At 53.7% G+C, this 24869-nt stretch overlaps 11 protein-coding genes across 11 annotated transcripts; 9 read left to right on the top strand and 2 right to left on the bottom strand.

Moving 5' to 3' along the window:
• Positions 1-1725: 1725 nt before the first annotated feature.
• ACO1O0_004314 (uncharacterized protein) lies at positions 1726-2430 on the top strand (the record flags this gene model as incomplete). The annotated part of the gene is made up of 2 exons (XM_083193754.1): positions 1726-1797; positions 1852-2430. 2 exons carry the CDS (start codon positions 1726-1728, stop codon positions 2428-2430), a joined length of 651 nt encoding a protein of 216 aa, XP_083050702.1.
• A 1089-nt stretch (positions 2431-3519) lies between these two features.
• On the top strand, positions 3520-4068 carry ACO1O0_004315 (uncharacterized protein; the record flags this gene model as incomplete). The annotated part of the gene is made up of 2 exons (XM_083193755.1): positions 3520-3693; positions 3766-4068. The coding sequence occupies 2 exons, from the start codon at positions 3520-3522 to the stop codon at positions 4066-4068; spliced, it is 477 nt and encodes a 158-aa protein (XP_083050703.1).
• Positions 4069-4866: 798 nt separating this feature from the next.
• On the top strand, positions 4867-5274 carry ACO1O0_004316 (uncharacterized protein; the record flags this gene model as incomplete). Its single annotated transcript, XM_083193756.1, has 1 exon — positions 4867-5274. One exon carries the CDS (start codon positions 4867-4869, stop codon positions 5272-5274), a length of 408 nt encoding a protein of 135 aa, XP_083050704.1.
• A 936-nt stretch (positions 5275-6210) lies between these two features.
• Positions 6211-6861, top strand: ACO1O0_004317 (uncharacterized protein; the record flags this gene model as incomplete). The annotated part of the gene is made up of 4 exons (XM_083193757.1): positions 6211-6285; positions 6344-6396; positions 6468-6757; positions 6821-6861. The coding sequence occupies 4 exons, from the start codon at positions 6211-6213 to the stop codon at positions 6859-6861; spliced, it is 459 nt and encodes a 152-aa protein (XP_083050705.1).
• Positions 6862-7599: 738 nt separating this feature from the next.
• On the top strand, positions 7600-8835 carry ACO1O0_004318 (uncharacterized protein; the record flags this gene model as incomplete). Its single annotated transcript, XM_083193758.1, has 1 exon — positions 7600-8835. One exon carries the CDS (start codon positions 7600-7602, stop codon positions 8833-8835), a length of 1236 nt encoding a protein of 411 aa, XP_083050706.1.
• Positions 8836-10049: 1214 nt separating this feature from the next.
• ACO1O0_004319 (uncharacterized protein) lies at positions 10050-10610 on the top strand (the record flags this gene model as incomplete). Its single annotated transcript, XM_083193759.1, has 1 exon — positions 10050-10610. The coding sequence occupies one exon, from the start codon at positions 10050-10052 to the stop codon at positions 10608-10610; it is 561 nt and encodes a 186-aa protein (XP_083050707.1).
• Positions 10611-12290: 1680 nt separating this feature from the next.
• On the top strand, positions 12291-14181 carry HSP60 (Hsp60 family chaperonin; the record flags this gene model as incomplete). Its single annotated transcript, XM_083193760.1, has 3 exons — positions 12291-12398; positions 12461-12602; positions 12665-14181. 3 exons carry the CDS (start codon positions 12291-12293, stop codon positions 14179-14181), a joined length of 1767 nt encoding a protein of 588 aa, XP_083050708.1.
• An 887-nt stretch (positions 14182-15068) lies between these two features.
• COF1 (actin-binding ADF family protein) lies at positions 15069-15938 on the top strand (the record flags this gene model as incomplete). Its single annotated transcript, XM_083193761.1, has 5 exons — positions 15069-15071; positions 15334-15501; positions 15567-15640; positions 15693-15741; positions 15798-15938. The coding sequence occupies 5 exons, from the start codon at positions 15069-15071 to the stop codon at positions 15936-15938; spliced, it is 435 nt and encodes a 144-aa protein (XP_083050709.1).
• A 352-nt stretch (positions 15939-16290) lies between these two features.
• ACO1O0_004322 (cell-cycle control medial ring component-domain-containing protein) lies at positions 16291-16983 on the bottom strand (the record flags this gene model as incomplete). Its single annotated transcript, XM_083193762.1, has 2 exons — positions 16291-16791; positions 16873-16983. The coding sequence occupies 2 exons, from the start codon at positions 16981-16983 to the stop codon at positions 16291-16293; spliced, it is 612 nt and encodes a 203-aa protein (XP_083050710.1).
• A 474-nt stretch (positions 16984-17457) lies between these two features.
• On the top strand, positions 17458-19473 carry NOP2 (rRNA (cytosine-C5-)-methyltransferase NOP2; the record flags this gene model as incomplete). Its single annotated transcript, XM_083193763.1, has 1 exon — positions 17458-19473. The coding sequence occupies one exon, from the start codon at positions 17458-17460 to the stop codon at positions 19471-19473; it is 2016 nt and encodes a 671-aa protein (XP_083050711.1).
• Positions 19474-20025: 552 nt separating this feature from the next.
• Positions 20026-23043, bottom strand: ACO1O0_004324 (uncharacterized protein; the record flags this gene model as incomplete). Its single annotated transcript, XM_083193764.1, has 1 exon — positions 20026-23043. One exon carries the CDS (start codon positions 23041-23043, stop codon positions 20026-20028), a length of 3018 nt encoding a protein of 1005 aa, XP_083050712.1.
• Positions 23044-24869: the final 1826 nt, after the last annotated feature.

The following is a 24869-nucleotide window of genomic DNA, read 5'->3' on the forward strand; positions in this document are numbered from 1 at the left end:
ATTGTCGTTTAAGGCTCAACCCGTACCATGAGCGCTCTCAAAATGTACTTAATATGCATTTTGGACATGGGTTATTAACTTCAGAAACTTTTCCGGACCTCTGGGCTTGCCTGGTCGCTTAATGACAGCAGATGGCCATTGCCAGCATCGACGATGATTGAGACGTCGGCTCCGCTGGGTTGACGCCCAAAGATCGGTGAAAAAGAGTCAGCTTCCCCACCCCTTCCTGTTTGCAAACCAGACCAAGCCACTGAGCTTGGGGCTTACGCAAGGGACATGTCGGTGGAGAAATGGTATGCGATGGGATTGACGGGATGGTTCTGGAGAGACGAGCGATTCATTCATTTAGCCGCCCTGCGATAAAGTTTCTGAGGCTTGGCCGACTCATCGGGTATCGGGAAAAGCATTGTGACAATCTCTGGAAGAGAACACAACGGCGAGGCTATCAATGGCATGGTGTAAATCTTTCTTGACAAAGACCAGCCTGCGAGGCAAACAATGCCAAGCTAGCGGGCCGGGGTCGACAGATGCAAACCACGAGGCTAAAGGGCTTATTCGGTACGTATCACACCTAAGACTCCGAGCATTCCTTGTGTGGACTTTGCTTCTTTTGAATGGGCTGCATTGGGACTGGCAGAAATGAGTCACAGCCCAGCGGGAGGTGCCAATGGCGTTTCAGCGGCTGTTCCATTTGCAGGAGCATGACGAGATCTGCGGACTGTCGCAATCGATAAAAGCTTGCGCAAAAAGAAGGTCGAGGCCCTCTGCATCACGGCGAGTAAAAAAATGACTTGAAATCGAACCAAAAGTGGCAAAGATATCATTTCCAGCTCACTGCCATTTTTCCCACGAAAAGAATTGATGCAGCGTTGGATTCTGTCCTCACTTTTGATGCTCGAGAGACTCGGAGGGAATTGCTCGGGTTCAGTTTGCAGGTGGTTTGCAGGGATCCGCTGGCGGGTTTTCGCAGCGGGGTGGAGACCACTTAACGCGGTGTCGCGGCGCCTGAAGCAGTGAAGCCGCCCAGACGCCCCCCCACACTGCACCCTCTCGCCTCTCTTCTCATGCACGATCTTTAAGTGACCCCAACACTGCCAGGCAACCATGGGTCTTGGGCGCTCCCGTCTCAAATATCATTCGCCGCCGACCAAAGAGCAGATATGCAAAGGACCCGGCCCTTGCCCATACCACTAGCACCGTGCAGACTCGGTTCCTGAACCGTGGATTCTCCCACACCCTCCGCAGTCCCGATGTGCTTATAAGAACCTCCAGGCCCTCCATCAGGCCATCCTCAGGTTCGCTCTGGTTCCCTTCTGCCTCTCTCGTCACCTGCCTAGCCCTCCTTCTGCCTCTCCTATCGCTGCTTGCCTTTTATTCTCCGCCTCACCTAAACCTGTCCGCCTCACCATACACATCATAATCCACTGTCCTTTACATACAACCCACCCACCTCGGTCGATTCACGAGATTATCGCCGAGGCTGTGCCTTCGCCGCCGTACATTTCACGCACGACTCACGTCTTCATTTGATTACAACCATCTCATCCTTGTGAGTCACTTGACCATTCTACTCTGAACTATACACTTCATTTGCGAGCCACTTGCTATTGAGGCTGCCTGCTTCTTCAGCTTTAAAACCATTCACGCCCCCGACTTCCATCTTCTACTCCGGTTTGGTGCTAATGGTTCCCCCTGAAGCAGCCAAACATACAATAGCCCGCCATCATGACTCCTAACAGCGATAATGCAATGGCTCGCTTCCTGTTTGCCATCCTGAAGCAGAAGAACCTCAAAGACGTGGGTTCTTCCCCTTGATGCTTTGGGATCCGTGCAATCTGACAGTCATCTCAGATCGACTGGAATCAAGTCGCTCAGGACCCTGTACTTCTCCAGCCCATCTCCAACGGCCATGCCGCTAGGATGCGTTATTCCCGTTTCCGAGCCACCGTCTCAAACACCGAGGGGCGGTCAACCAAGAACAAGAGTGGTGACAAGGGTCGCATATCCAAGTCAAAGCCGAGAAAGGAGGGTTCAATCAAGTCGGAGTCGGGCGCCGCCCACATCAAGAACGAGTTCTCCCACCATGCTCCGCTATCACACTACTCGCCCGCCTCGACGACCTCGCCCTACCTCTCGGACAACCGAGACGACTTCAGCGCCCGCTTCCTTACCCCTTGCAGCGATGACATGGCCACAGGGCTCTCCGTCAATCCCGCTACCGTTGAGAATATCAGCCGTGTTCAAAACCCTGCCGACTTCTCTCCGCCTCTCGACTTCATGGATCCGACCGGAAACATGCACTCTCCCAACTTCTCAGCCTTTGACGACGCGGCCTTTGACATGGCAAACTTTACAGCCGACAGTCAAGCAGCACATAATTTCGAGGACTCCCACCCCGACTGGAGTGACCGCCTTCAGCCCCATTATTAATACCCCCCTTCTCCCCTGAAGGCTTGGTCGTGAGGGACCCTCATGTACTACAAACAAAAAAGAAACGGACTGGGATATGATTAGACTTGCCTTTGTTTTACCGCTCCTGTTTACGAATTAATGACACACACCGCATCGGAGGGGAGATTTGCCTCCGCAAACACAGCAGCAACTGGCTGCTCTTTGCTGCTTTCTGGGCGCTTGGTTCGATTCACAGATTGGATACCGCTCTTTTTATCAGGCAGAGACTACATGTATAATATTTCATAGCTCACTCGCTCTTCAATGAAAATGCGTAGCCTCACATCAGACGTGATGATTGAATCTTGTGTACAGTTTGGGTTTGATGTACTCGGGCAGTGGAGAGACGAATCCCACATATGTTGCCTATAAAAGTTTCTTGGCAGAGGTGTGCCCCAGTCTCAAGCTTGTATTGGCACTTTCTGTTCCTTAATTATTATATATTTTGAAAGTTTGTTTTCTATAATGCTATATATTTTGACCTAGTGGTATGGCTAGACGCAATACTTATATAGCAGTGGCTGTTTAAGCGTAGATATAGTAGGTAGTAAGTGAAATACCCTGAAGAGCTGGTTGAGTCCATCCTTGGAATATCAAAGTAAATAAAGAAGTGAACCACTCAGGGCATCTATTTGGTAGACTTCCTGTTGGTAAAGGGGTAGTTAACTGGCGTGAATTAATCATGTGGCTGTTATTAGTTTTCCATTTGGACCCTCAAGCGCCAGACTCAGCTAGCATGCGAAGAGAGGCGAGTAGTTTCTATGGATAGAATTCACTTAGCCCTGGTCTTTAAAAAGGGAAGAAGTAACGCCTTTTTATGTCAGGAAATCTTTCCTTCTCCCTCACCCACCGTTACACAGCCCTCCCCCCTTTCACCTCCTCACCTCATCCACCAGGGTACACTCACTCCCATTCACTCCATCCCATCGACCAAGAACTTTCGTCCGGCTCTTGCTTGCATCCAAAGATCACAAAACTTTATTAGGTAAGGGCATTCTTTGACCGAATCCAGATTTTCTTTCAAACTTTCTAACTGACAGTCCCATCCTGCCCACAGACTACCTCACCATGGCCGAATCCAAGAACACTCCCACCAAGACTGGTGACGATAACAAGAAGGCTCCAACTGCTCAGGAAGCCATGTTTTTCTTTGCCATTGTCAAGCACACCAAGAACAAGGCCGACATTGACTGGGACGGTGTCGCCCAGGAACAGGGCTTCAAGAATGCCGATGTCGCCAAGGTATGTATACATCACCCTTGACCACGCAAGTATCCAAGCCTCTCCCCAGGGTTTGCTAACTATAATCTGCAGGTCCGCTTCGGCCAGGTCAAGCGAAAGCTAGGCATCAACTCGGACGCCACAAGCACCCCAAAGAAGACAGCCACAACCCCTACCAAGGTCACGAAGCCGGCGTTTAGTCGTGCTGGTGGGCGGGCCGGCGCCAAGGGAAAGAAGGGAAAGGTCAAGAAAGAAGTGGACACGGAGGATGATGATAACGTCAAGGATGAGCATCGCGGTCGTCTGTTTGGCTCTCCCATCAAGCAGGAGGAGCATGATGCCGAGGCGCAGCTCCAGGCTGATATGGATGCCATGATCAACCATGATCCGTTCTGATTTGGGCTCGTAACTGCTCTAGCCGTGCCATTTCCGGTTGGGTGAAATTTGATCACGAGGGCTATTTTTTTCCTACGAGGGCCAGGAGGTAGTGGAAGACTCAGTTGGTGGAAATCTAGGCGAATCTATGCAGGCATCCAAACTCTTTTAAGTTTGTGAGCATACTCAGCGAAGATGGCTTTGATGCCAGTAAACTGAATACTTTCCATACTCAATTTCTTTTCAACTTTCTGTAGAGATAGTGACTTGACCATATGGATCGTAACTTTCGAGTGATTGGTATTCTAGCGCCATTAGCTTACATGTTGGAAGGTGTAAAAAGTATAACAAACACTCAGCTTTACAGTCAAACATCTATGCCTGATCACACTCTAATAGATTTTATCATAAAAGACCGAGAAAATCGATTGGCTGATGCGTTGGCTTGGTGGCCTGGCTAAGTTGCTGTTTGCAGTGGTGGCAGCTGCGAGACGAATAACCTGCCATTCTGCCACTCCAGTGACCAGAGGGAGCCGCTACGAATATTCGTACGTGTGCCTTTAAAATATATCTGTGGTTTTGCAGCCTGCCCTACCAGCCTTCGATCTGCAACTCACCTCGCCCTCCTCTCGCGCTTATACAACAACAACCAGCTTTCACCTTGGCGCGCAGCTACCCATCCTCACGAGCACATATCCCATCCACCTGTGCTTTCCCTTACACATCTTCGTCTACATAGTGAGACTCCCAGACAGTAAGTATGAACCATGTCTCCTATCCCGGACGGTTAAAAACAGCTGACTCTACATCTAGTTCACCATGGCCCCCACTCCCAAGAAGTCTGGTGATGGCTCTCCCGATCAGCCCCAGCCTCTTACAGAGAGTGAACTGCGCTTCATCAAGGCCGTATTTGACAACATGACCCAGAGACCCGACGCCGACTGGTCCGCCGTCGCCAACTCCCTAACCCTCAAGGACGCCAAATGCGCCAAGGAGCGCTGGCGCCAGATGTCGGTTCGGCACGGATGGCGCGATGGAGGCTCTACGGCGAGCCCCCGCAAGGGAGGCGCCTCTTCTTTTTCTTCTTCTTCTTCTGGAGGAGTTGTAGACTCGGACTCCAAAATCACCAAGAAGACTCGCACTCCGCGCAAGAAGGCCAAGAAGGAGGACGATGACCAGGTCAAGTCCGAGGACGCCGACGACGCCGATCTTAAGGGGGAGATCTAGAAGGATTTGGAGTTGTTTTTATGGGGAGATGGAAATTCGGATGATAAGCGATAGTTCGTGCTTAGGGGTTTGAGGATATGCGGACTCGAGAAGATTTCGAGTCGTATTCGGCCTGGGAGATGCTCTGCTCTCACGGCATCCCTGATCTCCGTGATTGGCAGAGCTAAATACATAATTCAAATCCCCGTGTCCAAATTCTAATGTGCCTTCCTTGGCTGATCATCTTAGACACGTGTTGCCCTTGGAAGGAGGCTGCAATCCACCTCGGTCGAGAGAATCTGGACATTCCGCATATAGCACACCCGATCAACATGAGACCAAGGCAGCAGCTTACAGAGACTACCTCGGCTTTTGGAGATTGCAAATAGTCTACGTGAGTAATTTATTTGAATAAACCTTGACTTTGTTAGAATGAGAGTCTGCCCTCTGGCTTGCCCTGTTGCATTCAGATCAGTGAATTAATGCTGCCCCCCAACCATCCCATTCACATTACACGGACAATAGACAGGACAATACCATAGATGCAGTGAAGACCACAATACACACAATACCAGCATAACAGGTACCTCCACCCCTTCTACTTAAGTTGGAACGTCTGTCTCTCGTCCCGCCTCTTCTTCTTTTTCCATCCTGTTCCACCTTCTCGCAACCTCCGTGTCTTCTCTCCGACAGTGACACTCGACAAGATCACGACATTCATAGGATATAACAAGCTCAAAAGTACCTTGGTAAGCTCTTTGACCTTCTGGAATTCTTTTCGAGTAGCTCCCGGCTCCATCTCCATCCCTTTGCCCATTTGCCCGTTGTTTGACATCGCCAGCTTGGCTTGGCTTGCGGCCCTGCTACACACCCTCTCACCACTCCTGAAAAACACCGAGACCTACTCCGTGGTATCAAGACACTTACGAAAGTAAAAAGTAATCACAGTATCTCAAGATGGCTGGCAAGATCGACGCTTCGGAGCAGGTCAAGTTCCTACTGTCCTGCATCCGCAACACCAACAATGGTCGGGTAAGCTGGATAGTCTCGCCATCAAGAACGCTTGGTCAGGCTAGCTAATCAAGAACAGCCCGACTTTAGTGCCGTCGCTACCGAACTCAGCATTGTCTCGAAGGCTGCTGCGTGAGTACTCATCATGTCCCACATCCTTCCTTGTGGAGAGAATAACCGGCTGACTGACCATCTCTGAGCAGCCAGAAGCGCTATGAAAGAATGCTCAAGGCGCACAATGCTGCCGCTGCCAACCCACCGTCTCCAACAGATACCGAAGCCACCCCCAACAAGAACTCTGCTAGCAGGAAACGCGGTGCTGGTGATGCTGCCTCGGACGAGCCGCCCGTCAAGAAGCGTGGTCGGGCCCCTCTCAAGTCCAAGGCCGTCAAGAAGGAGAGCGACGACGAGGAAAATGCCAAGCCTGTCAAGGCTTCCAACAAGAAGAAGACTCAGAAAGTCAAGAATGAGGATGAGGACTCTGGACTCTCCGGTATGTGCCCTTGCGGTTTGCTTTTAATGTCTGGCCTTGTGCTAATCATTGATATTCTGACAGATATACCCTCTGATATGAACTTGACCGAGGCCGAAATTTAGATCTCGGTGCAATTTCTCTTGATACGCAAATACGTATCTTCATACTCAGCGTCTTTGAAGCAGGATTGCAGAAAAGGGGGTCACGGCCGCCTTGACACATTGATATTTGGAAGACGGGGCTGCAGAGGTAGGAGGTTCATAGTATCCAGTAGCTCTGGCTTAATCTGGTACTTGGAATTACAATAAATAATTGTCATTCTTCATCAAGAGGCGCTTTCAATGGTCCGCCCTCGGCGTCTTGTAAATATGGCCGCAGTTCTTGGGCTGGTGGGCCGACATCAAGCGAACATAGCCAGGACACGCAACAAGTGGGCTGTGGACCGGCGAGAAAGTGCACAATCACCTGAAAATTTATGCTAGCATTGTCTCTTATATTGAGTGCTGTGTCAATAAGGCAAATGGGGTCTTCTCACCTCACCTCACCTTGCTACAGCTCACTTACACCGACGGCCCCACCCAGACGCCAGGTCCCTCAGCCCCTTTCCTATTGTCCACCTCAGCGAGCGCCTAGTTGTGTGCATGTTCAATGGTAAAGATTCTTCCACAATGGCTTCATGGGACACTTTCTCATTGAGGGCTTGGGACATGGCCTCGCTCTTCCTCAAACAACCCTCAACCTGGGCATCTCGGACTTCTTCCTCTTCATCCTCCAGATACCATCGTCCAAGGCTATTCTGGCGACAACATCAATTCTGTAACACCGTCTATTCCAAACTCATCAACAATTTTCATCACATCATGTCTCAAGATCTCGAGTACCCTCTACTCAGCGCGGCCAGCTACGAGAGGCCACCAAAGTCCTGCAGTACCGACAACACCAGCACCAGCAGCATGAGCAGCCAACGCCTCAGAACTCTCTCTGATTCTCCCATCAAGCGTGCCGCCTCTAATGAGAGTCTGAATCCCCCCTCATCATCCGTGACCACAGTGACGGAGGTGTCCCTCACACCCAGCGACATGCGCGCCATGAACGACGCCCTCGCTCAGGCCCGCCAGAACGGTGAGATGCCTCACACCACATCCTCACCCATGGACGTCCAGGCCGTCGTTGAGGACTATGGCTTTCTGACCCGCCTCCACGAAGTCCGTGGCGACGTTTCCACAGATATCCCCAAGTCCTACGCCCAGCTCCGCGTCGAGGTCACACGGCGTATCCGCGAGCGCGACTCGGCGCTCAGCGAAGAAGAGACAAAGCGCGAGGCAGCACGCAGGGTCAACAACTACCTTCGGTCCATTGAGCAGGAGCGCTACTTCTTTGACGCGGCGACAGCCAGTCCCAGGAGTGTTCACAGCAAGAGTTCATGTTCGCATTCATTGCCGGCCGTGGATGTCGAGACACTTGGGGAAGAGCTCCTCTCAATTGTTGAGCAGGCGGCAGATCAGACATTGGTTGATGCTACAGAGCCTCTTCGTTCGGATCTTCGTTGCTTCAAGGGACAGAATGATATCCACAACCATAACAACGGCATTCACAATCACCACAACGACATTCACAGTCACCACAACAACACATTCCACCATCTCTTGCAGCGTCAAGAAGATGCCCAAAGCTACAACAACGACACATTTCGCCATCTCTTACAACACCAAGAAGACATAACCGAGATGCTAAGCTCCATGATCGACCCACAGTCTAAGCTCATCCATACCACGTCCAGAAACCTGTCACTCCTAACTGACCTCACAACCCATCTCTCCCAGGTCGTCATGAACCTAGCCCCTGCTGTAACCCAGATCGTCGCCAATGCGTCTCAGCAGCATGCTCAAGAGGCAATCCGCCAGGTCATGGAGGTTCAGCAACAGGCCATGTTCATGCTCGCAGAAGAGGAGTCCAGACAAAAGCGGTTGAATCATGATATTCTCGCTGCCAAAGTAGTTGAGAAGCTCCAAGCAGCCAACATTACAACAGCATCGTCTAATCCGAAAGGTGGGAGGAGTCTCAGCAAGGCGCTGAAAAGGATGTTTAGGCGGTGAGGAGCAGACATAAAAAGGGGTAGTCGAGACAAAAAGGAGCTTCGTTTGATTGCATGGTTTCTCAAAGTCATGTTGTGTACATGTATAGGTACTAGGAGGTATTGAAAGCACCAGCATCAGCTTGAAAGCGGTCAGTTAGGGAAACATGGTTACACAAGGACAATTCGAATATAGATACCACATGCGCATACAGCAGCGCAATACATCCAAGCTTCGAACCTCGTTTTTATCCAGTCCTTGAAATGCCCATGTTGAACGCCCAGAAACACTGCTTCCATCCTACGTGAAATCGGGGTGGACTATCATCAACCATGCCCTGTCATCAGGACATGCAGGGACTGCAGCTCTACTCTGGCAGCTTGCTTTAGCAGGTAGCTAAGTTGGGGTTTTCCAGGCCCTAGCGGTCACCGCTTGGTCTTCAATCTGTTCTCCTCTAGCGCCTCATCTCTGTGGTAACGGGGAGCAGTGTAGGTGACGGTAGTCTCCCAGCTGTTGGCAGCTGGCAAGAAACCTGGACAGCCCCAGCTGGCACTTGGATGGCCGCCCACCTCTCTTTTGTTTTTCCTGCCACCTTGAGACTCCCTCACCTCACCTTTTCCTTATCAACACCTCGAATTCACCCTTCGCACCGACTTCTTGGTTGCCTTTGACGGAATCTCTCGACGTCCTACCCTAGGGCATAGCTTGCCTCGCTGTTGAAGCTTTCGTCCCTCCCTCCAGGGAAACACCATTGCGAGCAGGCTTGTGCGTTACCGTTTTCGTCTTTTCTTCTCTCCAGCAGCCATATTTGTCCCCGTGCTGTTGCTCCTTCACAAAACTCTCACCATTTACCTCTACACAATTTCTTAACATCTCCAGGCAGGGCCGGGACAACATATCGCAAACACGCATTCACCGTACCCTCTAGGAAGCAAACATGGGTGTTGGATCCGCCAAAAGAGCTTCCACCAGGGCTGAAAATACGCCTGTCAAGACCCGACGCTCCAACTCTAGAGCAATCAAGTCCGAGGGCTCGCCTACTCTCACTCCTCGTTCTTCCGCGCGAAAGAAGACCTCCGGAAAAGAAACCGCATACACCTCTACCCTCCCAACTGACCAGCAACGACGAGGCAATGGCCGCGTGACTGGGCGAAGCTTGATAGTCTGGGGCCGTGAGTGAACCCCATTGTTGAGAGGGGTGCTGTGGCTGACGAGAAACCTTCCAAGGACCTCGAATGGCGGAGAAGTTGCTTCTCCATCTCCAGTATGAGTGTACTCGCCACAAAGTCAACCTCCCTTGGGATGCTATCGCTCACCGGCTTCACCCCGGTTCTTCTGGCGCCGCCGTCATGCAGCATCTCAATCGCCTCAGGCGCGAGCTTATCGCCGAAGGACACTTGGTGCCTCCAGTGCCCACGCGCCCAGCCGCAGGCGAAACATCTGACCCCGAGATTCGCGGCTATATCAGGCAGGACATGAACGGAAACGACAAGGAGACTACACGTCCCGTCAGGTTCGACGAATCCATGGATGACCGGAAATTCAGTCTCCCCGACGCCTACGTCGACGACGATGAGTCTGATTGCGACGCTCCCGTCCGTGGTAGTTCAGAGGGTAGCATGGAGTCACAGGATTCCCCCACCCCCTTTGGTCGATCTCATCGGCACATTAGCGTTGATCGCCATGCCGCCAAATTGGAAATCGAGAACGGAAGCCTGTATCCGGACCTTCCAGGTCTGAGCGCCGTTGGCCATGAGAGCATGCGTCTTGACGATGTAAGTAAAGACCAAGCATAAGTGGAAACGCTGGCTCATGAGTTTTAGTCCTTTTTGGATAGCGACGCCACCATGCACACCAGCCCACAGGCCCGCCGCGATCATGGCCATGACGATGACGATGGGACGAGTATGTCCCATTCTCTTTTTGATGGTGGATATTACCCACCATTTGCTCATCTCCGCCCTCCAAATGGTGCTGAGCGTCACCGCCCGGCGTACGCCTTTGGTGATCCATTCGAAATACCCAAAACACACCACCATCCTGAGGGAGGGGTGCCTGGGTTGAAACACCCGCTAGACTTTTACTCCCACGCTCCATATGGTTTTGCACCGTGGCAGATGGGATACACAATGCCACCTTCTTTCTATCCCCTCCAGGGACACGATCGTAAGGGAGAGAAACCCGATGATCGGCCTGTAGGAGATGCTTCCGCTAAAGAGGGAAAGCCCGACCCCTTGCTCACGGAGACTTCGAGCTCCAGTGGAACTCAGTCAAGCGAGTTAGACGACCTCATCGTGAGTACAATAGAGTAACCCTTTAATTGGCTGAAGCCTCGCAACTGACAACGCGTAGAACGAAAATGGCGGTGACATCCTTGACACGGTCAATCCTGCAGAGACTATCAACGTTTGATGGTCATTGGGCGCATATCGAGAGCGTTTGTGACCAGAGCAGCTTTTCTTGTACAACAGTTTGATTGACCAGTCCAGACCGGATGTTTGGTGCGTGGACAAGATACAGCACCTCGCCGTATGTTTTGAATTGTTCGCGTCGTCGACTCTCTTATGGCCAAGTCATCACCTACAGGGATGACGGTTGGATTGTGAATCGTTGCTTGTTTTATACCTGGCTTCTGGAAAGTAGACCATACAGGGGAGGGTCCCCGTGATACCCAGAACAACGGGGAGTGGAGTCAGGAAAGAAACGGAATTTTTGCTTTATTGCGATCAGGAAAGGATATACTTGGTTGTGAATTTGCGGTTTGGTTTCAGGGTCTTTGGTTTGCAACAGATGCCCAAGTACAAAAGGGTAGACAAAAGCGAGAGAGAGAGAGACCGAGTGCAAGGTCGACTGGCCACGATGGGTGTACAATACAGGCAGGAGCGGAGATGCAAATAATAATAAACCGAACAACTCACGATCTGATGCCTTTAAGGACGTTGATCAGTGATCGATGCAGAGCTCCAAGTCTGATTATGTATGGGATGTGTGATTCTCCCACCAATGGATAGGATCCTACTACACTGACAATAGGCCGCCACAGAAACTCGAACCGGGAAATGACATTAACGGCATTGACGGTCATTACGGCATTATGGCAAATGGGTATTCGTAGCTGGGCAACGGAGTGAAGTGGGCTGGAATATTCCATCGTGGGGTGGAAGACATCGCTGGAAAGGAGTGGAATGGGCAGCGAGGCGCTAGGACCGTTTCGGCCACTGGCGGCATCTCTGGGGAGGAGGTTTAGCCGACGCTCCGTGACAATTTTTTTGGGGCCGGCGCAAAGCTTCTCCAAAGACGCAGCCGCTCTAGACCTCCTCCAAACTTCTTCCTCTCCCGTCCTCATCATCCCTCATCTTCCCCAGACTCCATCAATTCGCTGCAGCCTTGCATCCCGAGCCGAGGCACTGCATCTTTTCTCGTTTCCGTCTTGTATAACAGTATACCCTTGTAATTCTCTACCCACACACACCGCAATGCAGCGCGCCATGAGCTCTCGGGTACGGGCTTCGGCTCTGTCCTCCGCAGCTTCCAAGTACCGAGCTGGTGCCGGTCTTGGTCAGCAGCTGCGCTTCGCCCACAAGGTACGGCGTGTCCGAGATGGATTTTGTTAATGCAAAGAAGCTTGCTGACGGGCATCACACAGGAGCTCAAGTTCGGTGTTGAGGGTCGCGCCGCCCTGCTGGCTGGTGTTGACACTCTGGCCAAGGCCGTTGCCACGACGCTCGGTCCCAAGGGCCGCAACGTCCTGATTGAGTCCAGCTTCGGCTCCCCTAAGATCACGAAGGGTAAGTCTTACTTTAGTGAACTCTCGGGCGTGTTCTCCGAGCAGTGATGCTAACTCTGACAGATGGTGTCACCGTCGCCAGGGCCATCTCCCTCAAGGACAAGTTCGAGAACCTCGGTGCCCGCCTCCTACAGGATGTCGCGTCCAAGACCAACGAGGTTGCCGGTGATGGTACCACGACCGCCACCGTCCTCGCCCGTGCCATCTTCTCCGAGACCGTCAAGAACGTTGCTGCTGGCTGCAACCCCATGGACCTTCGCCGCGGTATCCAGGCTGCCACCGACGCTGTCGTCGAGTTCCTCCAGAAGCACAAGCGCGACATCACAACCACCGAGGAGGTTGCCCAGGTCGCTACCATCTCCGCCAACGGCGACCACCACGTTGGCAAGATGATTGCCAGTGCCATGGAGAAGGTTGGCAAGGAGGGTGTCATCACCGTCAAGGAGGGCAAGACCATGCAGGACGAGCTTGAGGTCACCGAGGGTATGCGCTTCGACCGTGGCTTCGTCTCCCCTTACTTCATTACCGACACCAAGGCCCAGAAGGCTGAGTTCGAGGAGCCCCTCCTCCTGCTCTCCGAGAAGAAGATCTCCGCCGTCCAGGACATCATCCCTGCCCTTGAGCTCGCTACCAAGATGCGCCGTCCCCTTGTCATCATTGCTGAGGACATTGAGGGTGAGGCTCTTGCCGTCCTTATCCTGAACAAGCTCCGTGGCCAGATCCAGGCCGCTGCCGTCAAGGCCCCTGGTTTCGGTGACAACCGCAAGTCCATTCTCGGCGACATTGCTGTCTTGACCAACGGCACCGTCTTCACTGATGAGCTCGACATTAAGCTCGACAAGGTCACCCCCGACCTGCTCGGAAAGACCGGATCCATCACCATCACCAAGGAGGACACCATCATTCTCAACGGCGAGGGTACCAAGGACTCCATCACTCAGCGCTGCGAGCAGATCCGTGGTGTCATGGCTGACCCCACCACCTCCGAGTACGAGAAGGAGAAGCTCCAGGAGCGTCTGGCCAAGCTCTCCGGTGGTGTTGCCGTCATCAAGGTCGGCGGCTCCTCCGAGGTTGAGGTTGGTGAGAAGAAGGACCGCTTCGTGGATGCCCTCAACGCTACCCGCGCTGCCGTTGAGGAGGGTATCCTGCCCGGTGGTGGCACTGCCCTGCTGAAGGCCTCCGGCCAGGCTCTCGGCAACATCAAGGCTGCTAACTTCGACCAGCAGCTTGGTGTTACCATTGTCAAGAACGCCATCACCCGCCCTGCCCGCTCCATCATCGAGAACGCTGGTCTGGAGGGCTCCGTCGTCGTCGGCAAGCTCACTGACGAGTACGTCAACGACTTCAACAAGGGCTTCGACAGCTCCAAGGGCGAGTACGTCGACATGATTGCTGCTGGTATCCTTGATCCTCTCAAGGTTGTCCGCACTGGTCTCATTGATGCCAGCGGCGTTGCCTCGCTCCTGGGCACCACTGAGGTTGCCATCGTCGAGGCTGCTGAGGAGAAGGGTGCTGGTGGCCCTCCCATGGGTGGCATGGGCGGTATGGGTGGTATGGGCGGTATGGGTGGCATGATGTAAGAAAAGGCAACTGATGATGCATGTGGCCTGATACGGGCCTCACTTTAAAAGTTACCGGACATTGGGGGTGGCATGGCTTCGGTGTTATCAGGGACGGATCTGGGGGCCTTGCGAATCTCCGCTCTCCACTATACTTGCTGCGACATCTACCCCTTCGCAGATCTGTTTTCATACCCTTGGCAGATTCCCTGGCAACTTTGTTGGAATATTGTATAATACATAGCATTGTAGAAGTAAAACAAAAACACTTGTAAACTACCTTTGCTGCTCCCCTGAGTGAAGCTAATGGTCCCGGGAGGGCCGACTAGTGGCGATCCTCGCGCTACGTCAGTCAGCGGGCATGCTGTGATGGGTGCCTTGAGGCATCAACTATTGCACAAGCTCGTCACCTGGCCAGTTTGCTCATTGAATTCGTTAGCAATGAGGCTCAGGCGGCAATCGACAGTCGACAAGTCGCCAGGCCCCAGGAAATCAGCAGTTGCCTGCTCCGGGTGGGTCACGTGTTACATCCTGACGGTCACCCCCTACTGGTATTTTTCTCGCAACCTGGAAGCAGGGGCGAGCGGAGCCACTGCCCACCTCGTAAGTTCCAAGTTTCCCCTCCATCCATCCCAACTTGGATACCTGAACCTAACGTCCTCGTCTCCCGCTCCCCCACGAAAGCTCCGGCGAAGCCACCTATTTCCTTGCATTGCAACACATTGCAGGCTGCAGGCGTCACGATACTTCATCTCTGTTAGTCATGCTCCCATTTATTAACCCCACCCCTGGCTCGCATTCGCCCTCCTGGGGCGCCCTTTGCGCGCGCCGTTAACTGACAAGCTCCCCCCAGCCAGATCCCCTCACCCGTCACCACAACCTTCTCCCGCAAATCCACAACCGCAACCATGGTAAGCTGCAGGTCCAATCCGCTCTACCCTGACGGGATTCTAACTCTGAACTTGCAATAGTCTCAATCCGGGTTTGTCTCACCTGTCGCCCCTCCTCCAACTGCTACCCCGCCCCGCGACCGTCGCCGCCAACTATGACGACGGAGTCGGTCGCGGGGCACCCGGGGAGCTTAGCTGGTTGGGAGGAAAACAGCTGCAACCGCAGAAACCACCGCTAACGCCGTCGCCGGGTTGCCCGCAATGCAGAGCGACCGTTTCCCAGGATTGCATCACTGCCTTCAACGAGCTGAAGCTCAACAAGAAGTACAAGTACATTGTCTTCAAGCTGTCGGACAACTACAAGGAGATTGTCGTCGAGGAGGCCTCTGATGACAAGGACTGGGACAACTTCCGCGAGAAGCTCATCAACGCCACCGCTAAGAGCAAATCTGTCCGTTTACCTCTGATAGCGGTTGCTGCTCCGCCCATCCTGGAGATATGCTAATGACGCATTAGGGTGTTGTCGGCAAGGGTCCCCGTTACGCCGTCTACGACTTCGAGTACAGCCTCGCCTCTGGCGACGGTATCCGGTATGGAGCACTGCTTGGCCGTCGATCCGAACATTGCCTGACACACCTGCAGCAACAAGATTACCTTCATCGCCTGGTCTCCTGATGATGCCGGTGTCCAGGTACGTATTGGGAGATTGAACCTCGGGTATGGATCATCGCACTAACTTTGCTGCAGCCCAAGATGATCTACGCCTCCTCCAAGGAGGCCCTGAAGCGAAGCCTGACTGGCATTGCCACCGAGCTCCAGGCCAACGACCCCGATGACATTGAGTACGATACCATCCTCAAGACTGTCAGCAAGGGTCTCGCCGGTTAAGTGCATCGACTGCGATACGCCCCGGTGCCGTCCTTGTGTGAGCGAATGAATTAATTATGCTTCCTGGGGGGGTTTCTTCTTCTTTGAGCGACCGGTGATGGCTGCAAGAATGCATTGCCAAGGCGATGATGTAAAGGAAGACGGGCGACCTCCTAGGAAAGAGTTCGTCAGATGGACGCAATCAGTGGTCCGGGTGCAACAAATTTTCTTGATTTGGCCAGCCCATGATGATATACCGTACCAAAGCAAATAAAAAAGTTCACGCGCTGGATGTGGAGGACATTGGCCCTCCTCTACCACACCAATACTTTGCCCATTTCGCAATATTTTCATCATTAACATTAACCTATGGTCATGGACTCGATCTGCCGCTCTGCCAGCTGTCCTTGAATAAGCTGGACAGGCGCTCGGCCTCGCTCTCATCCTTTAAGCGCTGCGACAGGAATCCCTTCAGGTCCGACCAGAATTGGTCCGTCTCTAGCGCTGAAGCTCCTGAGGCCTCGGGAACTGCAGCCTCGGCCTTTTCCTCAGGTGGTATGGCGGCCGCGCCCCCAATGACCATGACAGAGAATTCCACCGCCATGTCTGACTCTCCCAGAATATCCTTGAGAATCTTGCTCTCCGGTACGGGCTTCTTGTTGTGAAGGACCTTCATCTTCTCCACCGGTATCCGTGTCTGGGCCATGACCTGGCTCTTGATGTCGAGTATCGACGTGTTCAGGGGTTGCGACGTGAGCTTGATGTCGAGGGGTGGGTTGCGCAGCGACTTGAGCGTAACCTTGACACTGCGCTCCTGGCCCGGCGCTAGCTTCGTCGGCTTGCTCATGGGCTTAGGCATTCGGGGGAGGATGTACTGGTTCCGTTGTTAGCTGGCGGCGTGTTGCTACCCCTAGATAGAGGGGGGGACAGGGGGAGGTGGGGGAGATCTGCGTACGGGTGCCCGCGCCGGGAAGCTTCTTGGGTCCTCGACATGGTCGGGAGACAGCTTGATGGGGCGCGCATCAAGCGTTGTGAGAAATGTCTGGGCGAATGATGCCTCGGCCATTGTGGTGCGATGGGCGATGACGATGCTGTGGAGGGACAGTTGGCTTGCTCGAAGCGGGGTGGGAGGAGAGACGCGCGATAGGTTTGGCGCCGAGGCACAATTCGGGCAGATCAAACGACCTGTGTGTATAGCAATGGGGAATGAATGGCCGCTATGGGTAGCTTTAAGTCCAGATGTAAGAGCCGCCGACTTCCTCTCGAGTAAAGAAACCGGTCATGGAAGTCAATGGCAGCTACGCCAAGCTCCCGTAGTTGGAGGGGGGCAATCACGTGGTGGGTCCCTTCGATACGAGGTTTCGCCGATCGTTATCGGACCCTTGCTTGGTACTTTTTTTTTGGCCGACCGCCTAAGAAAAAAAAGTTTCGGTGGGGCGGTCATGGATTGCTTCCAGCCTCAGCACCGACGGACATTGGATACCGTGGAACAAAAACTGTTCGCATTATTTCCCCAAACATCCAATTCTGAAAGTCAAAAATGGGTGTTGGTCGGCGTATGAAGAAGCAGGGCCCCCCGGAGGCCCTGTCGGAAGAACACTTCGCAAAGCTCAAGCGCAAGGCCGGATTGCCTGTCGACGCGCCCGCCGAAGCGCCCGCTGGCGCACCCAAGAAGAAGCGGAAGACGGCCAAGGAGGCTGCGCCCAAGGAGGCCGCTCCCAAGAGCAATGGCGCTGCCCCTAAGAAGTCGGCGCTGAAGAAGTCGAACGGAGCGAAGCCCGCGAAGGAGACCCCGGCGCCCAAGACGAATGGCAAGGCAAAGAAGGCTGCGAAGCCGCTCTTTGAGGACCTGTCGGACGACGAGGAGGAAATGGGGGATGAGTTCGCAGACTTGGACCTCGAGAATGGCTCTTCGGACCAAGAGCCGCTTACACTGGGAGACGATTTCCTAGGCTCTGACGACGACGACTCGGTTCTTGACTCGGGCGACGAGGGGCCTGCTGGCGGCAAGGGCAAGCACATGTGGTCGGACGATGAGGATGAGTCCGACGCGGAGGAGAAACTCACAGCCGCCAACATTGTAGGGTTGTCGCGGAAGCTGGACCAGGAGATGGAAGAAGAGGCGGCTGCCGACGAAGCGGAACTGGCACAGAGCGCGATGCAGACGAATATCGATGGCGATAAGCCCCAGGTTCTGGAAGACGATGAGGATGACGAACTGGCCGCCAAGTCGAACGCACTATTAGCACCTGACCTGCAACTTCTACGGACAAGGATCACGGAGAACATCAGAGTTCTGGACGACTTTGCCAATCTACACCAGGAGGGTCGGTCGAGAGCCGAGTACACGGCACAGCTTCTGAAGGACATTTGCGCCTACTACGGATACTCGGACTACCTCGCCGAGAAGCTCTACAATCTCTTCCCCCCGCGTGAGGCTTTTGCCTTTTTCGAGGCCAACGAATCTGCTCGCCCCGTTGTCATCAGGACCAACACCCTCCGGTCTAACCGCCGAGAGCTTGCCCAGGCTCTGATCAACCGCGGTGTCACCCTTGAGCCCGTTGGCAAGTGGTCTAAGGTCGGTCTTCAGATCTTCGAGACGAGTGTTCCCCTTGGCGCGACGCCGGAATACCTTGCCGGCCACTACATCCTCCAGGCCGCCTCCTCGTTCCTCCCCTGCATGGCGCTGGATCCCCAGGAGAACGAGAGGGTGCTGGATATGGCTGCTGCCCCCGGTGGTAAGACAACATACATGGCCGCTATGATGAAGAACACAGGCTTCATCATGGCCAATGATCCCAACAAGGCCCGTTCCAAGGGTCTCATTGGTAACATCCACCGCCTCGGCGCCAGCAACGTCATCGTGTCAAACTACGACGCCCGTGACTTTCCCAAGCCCATGGGCGGCTTTGACCGCGTCCTGCTCGATGCCCCGTGCTCTGGCACCGGTGTCATTGCCAAGGATCCCAGCGTCAAGACCAACAAGACGCACCTCGACTTCATGCAGCTGCCCCACATCCAGAAGCAGCTCATCCTTGCCGCCATCGACTCCACCTCCCACTCCTCCAAGACCGGCGGCTTCATAGTCTACTCGACCTGCTCAGTCACCATCGAGGAGAACGAGGAGGTCGTCCAGTACGCCCTGAAGAAGCGCCCCAACGTCAAGCTGGTCGACACGACCATCCCCTTCGGCAAGGAGGGCTTCACCAGCTACCGCGGCAAGAAGTTCGACCCGAGCATGAGCCTCACGAGGCGCTACTACCCCCACGCGTACAACGTCGACGGCTTCTACGTCGCCAAGTTCCAGAAGATTGGCCCCACGGTCGTCAAGGCCTCCGAGCCCCGTGGCAAGGCGCCCAGGGATGAAGCCGTCACCGAGTACGTGGACAAGACCCCCATCGCTACCGATGAGGAGGAGGCGGTCAAGGATGACTTTGGCGGGTGGGACGAGGAGGAGGACGAGGAGTACATGGAGAAGGGTAAGCGCAATGCCATGCGCAGGAGAGGTCTCGACCCCAAGAGCTCAGGAAAGAAGCCGAAAAAGTCGAGCAAATAGAGGCCAAGCACATAATTGTATTCTTACCATTTCAAGCACCTATTTTCACGAACGTTCAAGAAAGGATCCCCAAAGCACATGTAGAACAAAAACTCCAATCGTGATCCATTTGTGTCATCTCGTCGTTATCTGCTGTCGCCAAACCGGGCGGTGCCTCCTTTTTCGCTTTCTCAAAAGGTCTATCGGGATCCCCAAAAACAAAACAAAAACTTATCATCTGGTACAAATACAATCAATCATAGGTCAACCAACGAGGCAACCAAAATAAAAACGCCAATGCCGCGTGTTCCTCCAGGGAGAATGAAATAGCAACGGCTATAAAATTCACGCTTCCATCTCCCAACAACGCTTGCGCTCTGCGGCCGGAATATTTTTTTTGTCGTGTCATATATCTGATGCATTCGTAAAGGTCGTGGCGGGTTCAAGTATTACAAAACGCGAGCTTCAAAGACAAGGAAACATCGCTCTGGGTCTCTGGCGTGAGACCCGTCCGAAGCAAAAAGTCGTCGTAGGTCGGTCGTTAGGGCGTCTCAAAGGCATCTCCAAGGGGTCTCAAAGCGGGAGGTGGCCAAACTGCGAGACGAGCTCGCGAATAGTCCACCTCCAAGTCTCACGATCACGCACGCCTCGGCCAGCCCACTTCTCGCACTTCTTCCGCCACCGATCCTCCTCTTCACGTTGTCTGCGGACGAACTCCGGTCCAACATCGAACTCTTCCCCCACCAGCCAGTCATCGTTCATGTCACTGGCCCGACCGGGCTTTCCTTCTTCATCCCCAGCGTTGCTCTCGAGGTCAGGGATGTCCTTGAAGACATCATCATCATCATTATCGAGAGCATCGAACTTGTCTAGGGGGTCGCTAGTGTCAGATTTGGTGTTTTGCTGAGGACCAAGCTTCAACCAGCACATAGTTTCGGGGTCAAACACCATGCCGTTGACGACCTGCACACCCTTGGTGGCACTGATCTGAGTGATGAGTGCGGGTCGGGGAGGGGGTGTCCCCCGGGTCTCATTCACCAGGGGAGCTGTTGTCGTGGTTGGTGTTGAGGCTGCAACATCAAACAGATTGAGGGCATTCTCATTGCCTTCCCACCGATATGTCTCAGCATTGTAGAACATGCCGTTGATCACTAGGTTCGCCATTAGAATCTGGTCAATCCAGTGGACAAGAAGAAACTCACTCTTGGACTCTTTGCCGCTATTAAGATTGGAGATGAGATGCGGTTTCAGCTGCGGCGGCCGCTTTGAAGGCTTCTTGTGCCGCACTGTGGGCTGTTGTGTGTTCACGTTTACCCTGGAAGAGAGTGGTGTTCCCCGCTGAGCATTGATCTGCGCCAGTGGTCCTCCAGTACTAGACGTAGATCGGTGAGCCAAGGACGTCTCACGCGCAATGCGGCTTGCGGTCGTATCTCGGGCAAAATGCGGCGTGGATGCACTCTTCATGTGGTGGGCCCATGTTGGTGTCGGTGTTGATGTCCTATCAGGAGCAATGTTCTGGAAACTCCTGTTTCGTAGAGCAGACTTGGCATTGCCTGACGAGGGCTGCTTCAGGAACCTCGTCTCGGTCTCCTTGGATGTTGGCAGGTCGTCAAATCCATCTAGCTCATGGCCATCCCCAAAGTTCTTCTTGCCCTTGGGTCTGCTGAGGCGTTCCCACGTATCTGCCGCAACCCTATACCGGTGGGGGCTAGGTGACCGTATGGCAGATCGGGAAACTGTACGGGAGATTGGCCGAAGATCGATGGAGTTCTCCGAGTCATGTCGGCGGAATTGGCGGGCTGATTTTGAGGCAACATGCTGGGACTGGGTGTGGGACGCGCCAGCTGGGAGAAATGGCAGAGGATTCTTGCGTGTTAGTGCCGGGCTCTCCGATCCTATTGCCCGCTGACGTTCTACTGGTGTCTTCGCCCGGATGCCCGAGTGTGGGCGGCCACTATCTGTCCGGGATGGCGGTCGGTCATGGCGGAAAGCAACAGGCTTCGGGGGAGGATTCAAGGCCCTGATTGCTGGTAGAGACCGCTTCTGCTTAAGAAGCTGGGCATTCGTGGTTGTGGGCTCGTTTCGGAGCGAAGGAGTCGACGCCTTGGAGCCAAGCTCTCTTCTGTTGCTGGGTGTCGGAGGGGACCACTGGTGACCGGATGAGGATGTTGTGGGAGTAGGGAGACTCGCCACAGACAACTGAGCAGAGTGCCCAAGGCGGGATGCAGGACGCCGAGCTCGCTGAGGAATGGGACCACCGCTCTCCGAGACGGGTTCGAGAGAGGTGGAGTGGGCTCGTTCGTGACTTAGGCGTGGTATGCGAGTTGAGGGCTTGTTGGAGAAAGTGAGAGACACTGCAGTCTTAGGACGAGCAGGGCTGCTAGGCCGGGCGTCCTTGACTTTGATGTTGCGGTGGAGGGTAAGTTTGCTCGAGTTGAAAACGTCTCCATCTCCAATATCCAGCCCGTCTAGAAACCCTGGACGATCCGCCTCAGCTGAAGCCGTCTTCTTGGGTGGTGAAGGCTCTTCAGGTATGCGTTCCGGCGAGCGGCTTTTCCTCCGCTGCTTCAGTCGATCTTGGAAATTGACAGGCCCTGGAGGGAGGATAAGTCCATCAAAGGTCTCGTCCTCGCTCTCGGCAGTAATCGAGCTTGACACACTTGGGCTTAGAGCCGAGGCCGAGGAGCTCCTATTGGATTTCGTGTCCCGGCGAGTGCCGCCATAGCGCGTGCCAAGGCTTCCCTCGCCCCAGTCGAGGTCATCGGCTTGCCATGATGGTGTCTTGGGGATATCTCTCCGTGTGGACAAGCGCAGAGTCCCGTTAGAAGGTAGTTCAAGGTCTTTTTCAAAGTCGTCTTCTGGCTGCTTTTCCTTTTCCTGCTTCCGAGGGGTTGGTGGTGTGATGAGGGAGATGGGCTTAATCGTCTGTCTCTTGGAGACCTTGATGGTGTCGCAGCCGTCCCCCAAGAAATCGTCATCCTCCTCAGCATCTTTAAACTTGTCCAAATTGACGGGAGTGACTTGTGAACCAAAGCTGGCCCTGCCCGAGTCCCTTCTGTCATCTTGAAACTGAGCGAACGGTGACTTGGCTCGCTTGGTAGGGCTCCCCTGAGCTGAGCCACCGCTGACCTGGCGTAAAGTCTCTGGGAATTCAGTCTGTTCCTTTAGCCTCATTCTCAGGCCCTGTGTCGCATCAGGAAGCTCCAGGTCGCTCTCCCAGTCCTCCTGGGTAATCTTGCGGAGTTTCCGACCTCCCAATCTCCTAATAGTTCCTCCCATAAGCGCAGATGACGGGATGTTTTGTGGCAGCGGGATGCCAGCACTCTGTGCCGCAGATATGGCATCTAGGGTCGATTTCTCATCGTCCCCGGGGATGTGGACGTGTTTCTCCTCCTCGCCAGCCCAAGAATCGATTTCGGAGCGCAGAGATAGGCGAGACGAGCTGGAGTCGCGCCTCCGGGAAGAAGCATTGGCGGTAGAGGAGGCGCTCCGCAAGGTGATATCGTCGCCATCCACCATAAAGTCGCCATCGTCCCAGTTCTCAACCTCCTCCTCCACTGGTCGGCGTGGTTTCAATAGCAAGGTGTCCATAGTTGTTGCGAGTGTCGAGTTGCCAGCGCCAAGGGGTCATGTGATGGAAGGGACTTGTCCAAGACGGCGCCTCCTCGTTCCCGAGGGCGGCAGTGCTCGTGGCCCGATAAATACTCGTGGTGTCGATGGTGTCGAAGGTGCGAAACGTTGATGGTGGAGAGTTGCGACGTAGGCGAGTCGGGGAAGTGGGCTCCCCAATCGGAGGGTCTGATGGGGTGCAAATTGGCTAGGAGGTTGGGTGGTGGCCTCGGTGGTGGGCTAGGTGGCCTGGGTGGCCCAGGTGGCCCAGGTGGTGGCTTAGATGGTGGCCTGGGCACCGCAGCCCATGTAAGAAAGGGCGGGCATCACGTGACACCTGGGTTTTACGGCGTTTAATTGGCCACAGAGGCCTCACAGACCCACGCGACGCTTCCGTTCCGCGTCAAGGTCGCGACTGAACAGTGTCTCAGTTGCTGCAGAATATCTGCTACTCGTACGGAATTAATATTAGTAGTAATTACCTGAGATTGCAGCAAACTCAGTCTTCAGGGACGGCAGAGTGGCAATCTTGCTTTTCGATGAGCCGTCTGACACAGTAATGAAGTGGCTCCGACGAAATTATCAGAGATTTGCTCAGCGATATCTGAGTTCGTAGACACCTTCCAAGACAATTGTTTCAGGTTGGTGTCGTCGCTTTATGACCCCAGGAACTGGCCAGCAAAAAAAAAAGGCGAGACACCAAAAAGACGACTACTGTACTTCCGTACTCCATAATGTACACATAGTAATAAACGAACTACTTGATAATTCTATACATAGTAATACACATGAGTATACAGATACATCAATATATGTATAAATATTTCGCCTCCATACACAACAACGGGTGAGAACTCCACTTATGTAAACCCATGTCTACTCCGTAGTAACGACCGTACTGGATCTGTTGGAGGCAGGATACACTGTGAGACGGCAAAGGTTGATACTGTTGCGGAGTACGTACTTAGATGTGCATCTCAAGCTGTCGTGTTTTAGGGGTACAAGTTCCTCCAACATCTGACATGCAGTGCCTTTAATAAAATGTTATGAGATATATTTCATTCGATCAATATTCTGGAGACAGTTTCTCTCTATCTTCTCTGTCTTCTCATGAAATATAACTACTCCTCAGGCAGTATATTTTGCAGGATGGAAGTTCGAGTTTGCCACCTGGCTGGCCTGGGCTCCATCACGACTCACTGCCGCCTCGGTAGCCAGTCAGCTCGCCCGGTTATAGCCTTCCCGCACTTGCATAACCATAGCTACGAGATTTTTACAGCCTTCAGCGCGGATTCTTGCTCGCAGTCAAGATTTGATGGGAATACAGAGGCAGAATCAAGTGCGGCGAGCCAAAGTATCAACGCTTCTGAAACCACCTTGACGTGGACAATGTCTGATGCAGTGGGAGGTGATGCGGCGCCGCCGCCATCCCCAGATATCTCGCTCAGAGTCGGCAGCCAACCATCCAGGGCGTCCTCTGGTTAGGTATTGGTAGCAGTAGTTTCAAACGATCACGTGAGCGATCTGTGACTTGGCTCAATTTCCCAATCTCATTCACCACCTTCACGAATCACAAGCGCCCCTCATCATCACCAAAGATCCCTACTTCTTACTGCGCGGGCTTCACCGTCTGACTCTGAATCAATGGGCCTGTCCCTTGGCACTCTTTTCCCACTATCATGGCGAATTTGGCTGGGCAAACTGCTGTTTCGCCCCTTCGACGGGCCCTGCACGAGAGTCAGCTGGCACCGTGTCATCAAGGGACCATGTCGTCCATCAGAGGTTGAGGCCATGCAATACATCGCTTC

The sequence above is a fragment of the Amphichorda felina genome (genome assembly GCF_050947745.1).
Source record: "Amphichorda felina strain 45539 chromosome Unknown scaffold_4, whole genome shotgun sequence".
Classification (NCBI taxonomy): Eukaryota; Fungi; Ascomycota; class Sordariomycetes; order Hypocreales; family Bionectriaceae; genus Amphichorda; species Amphichorda felina.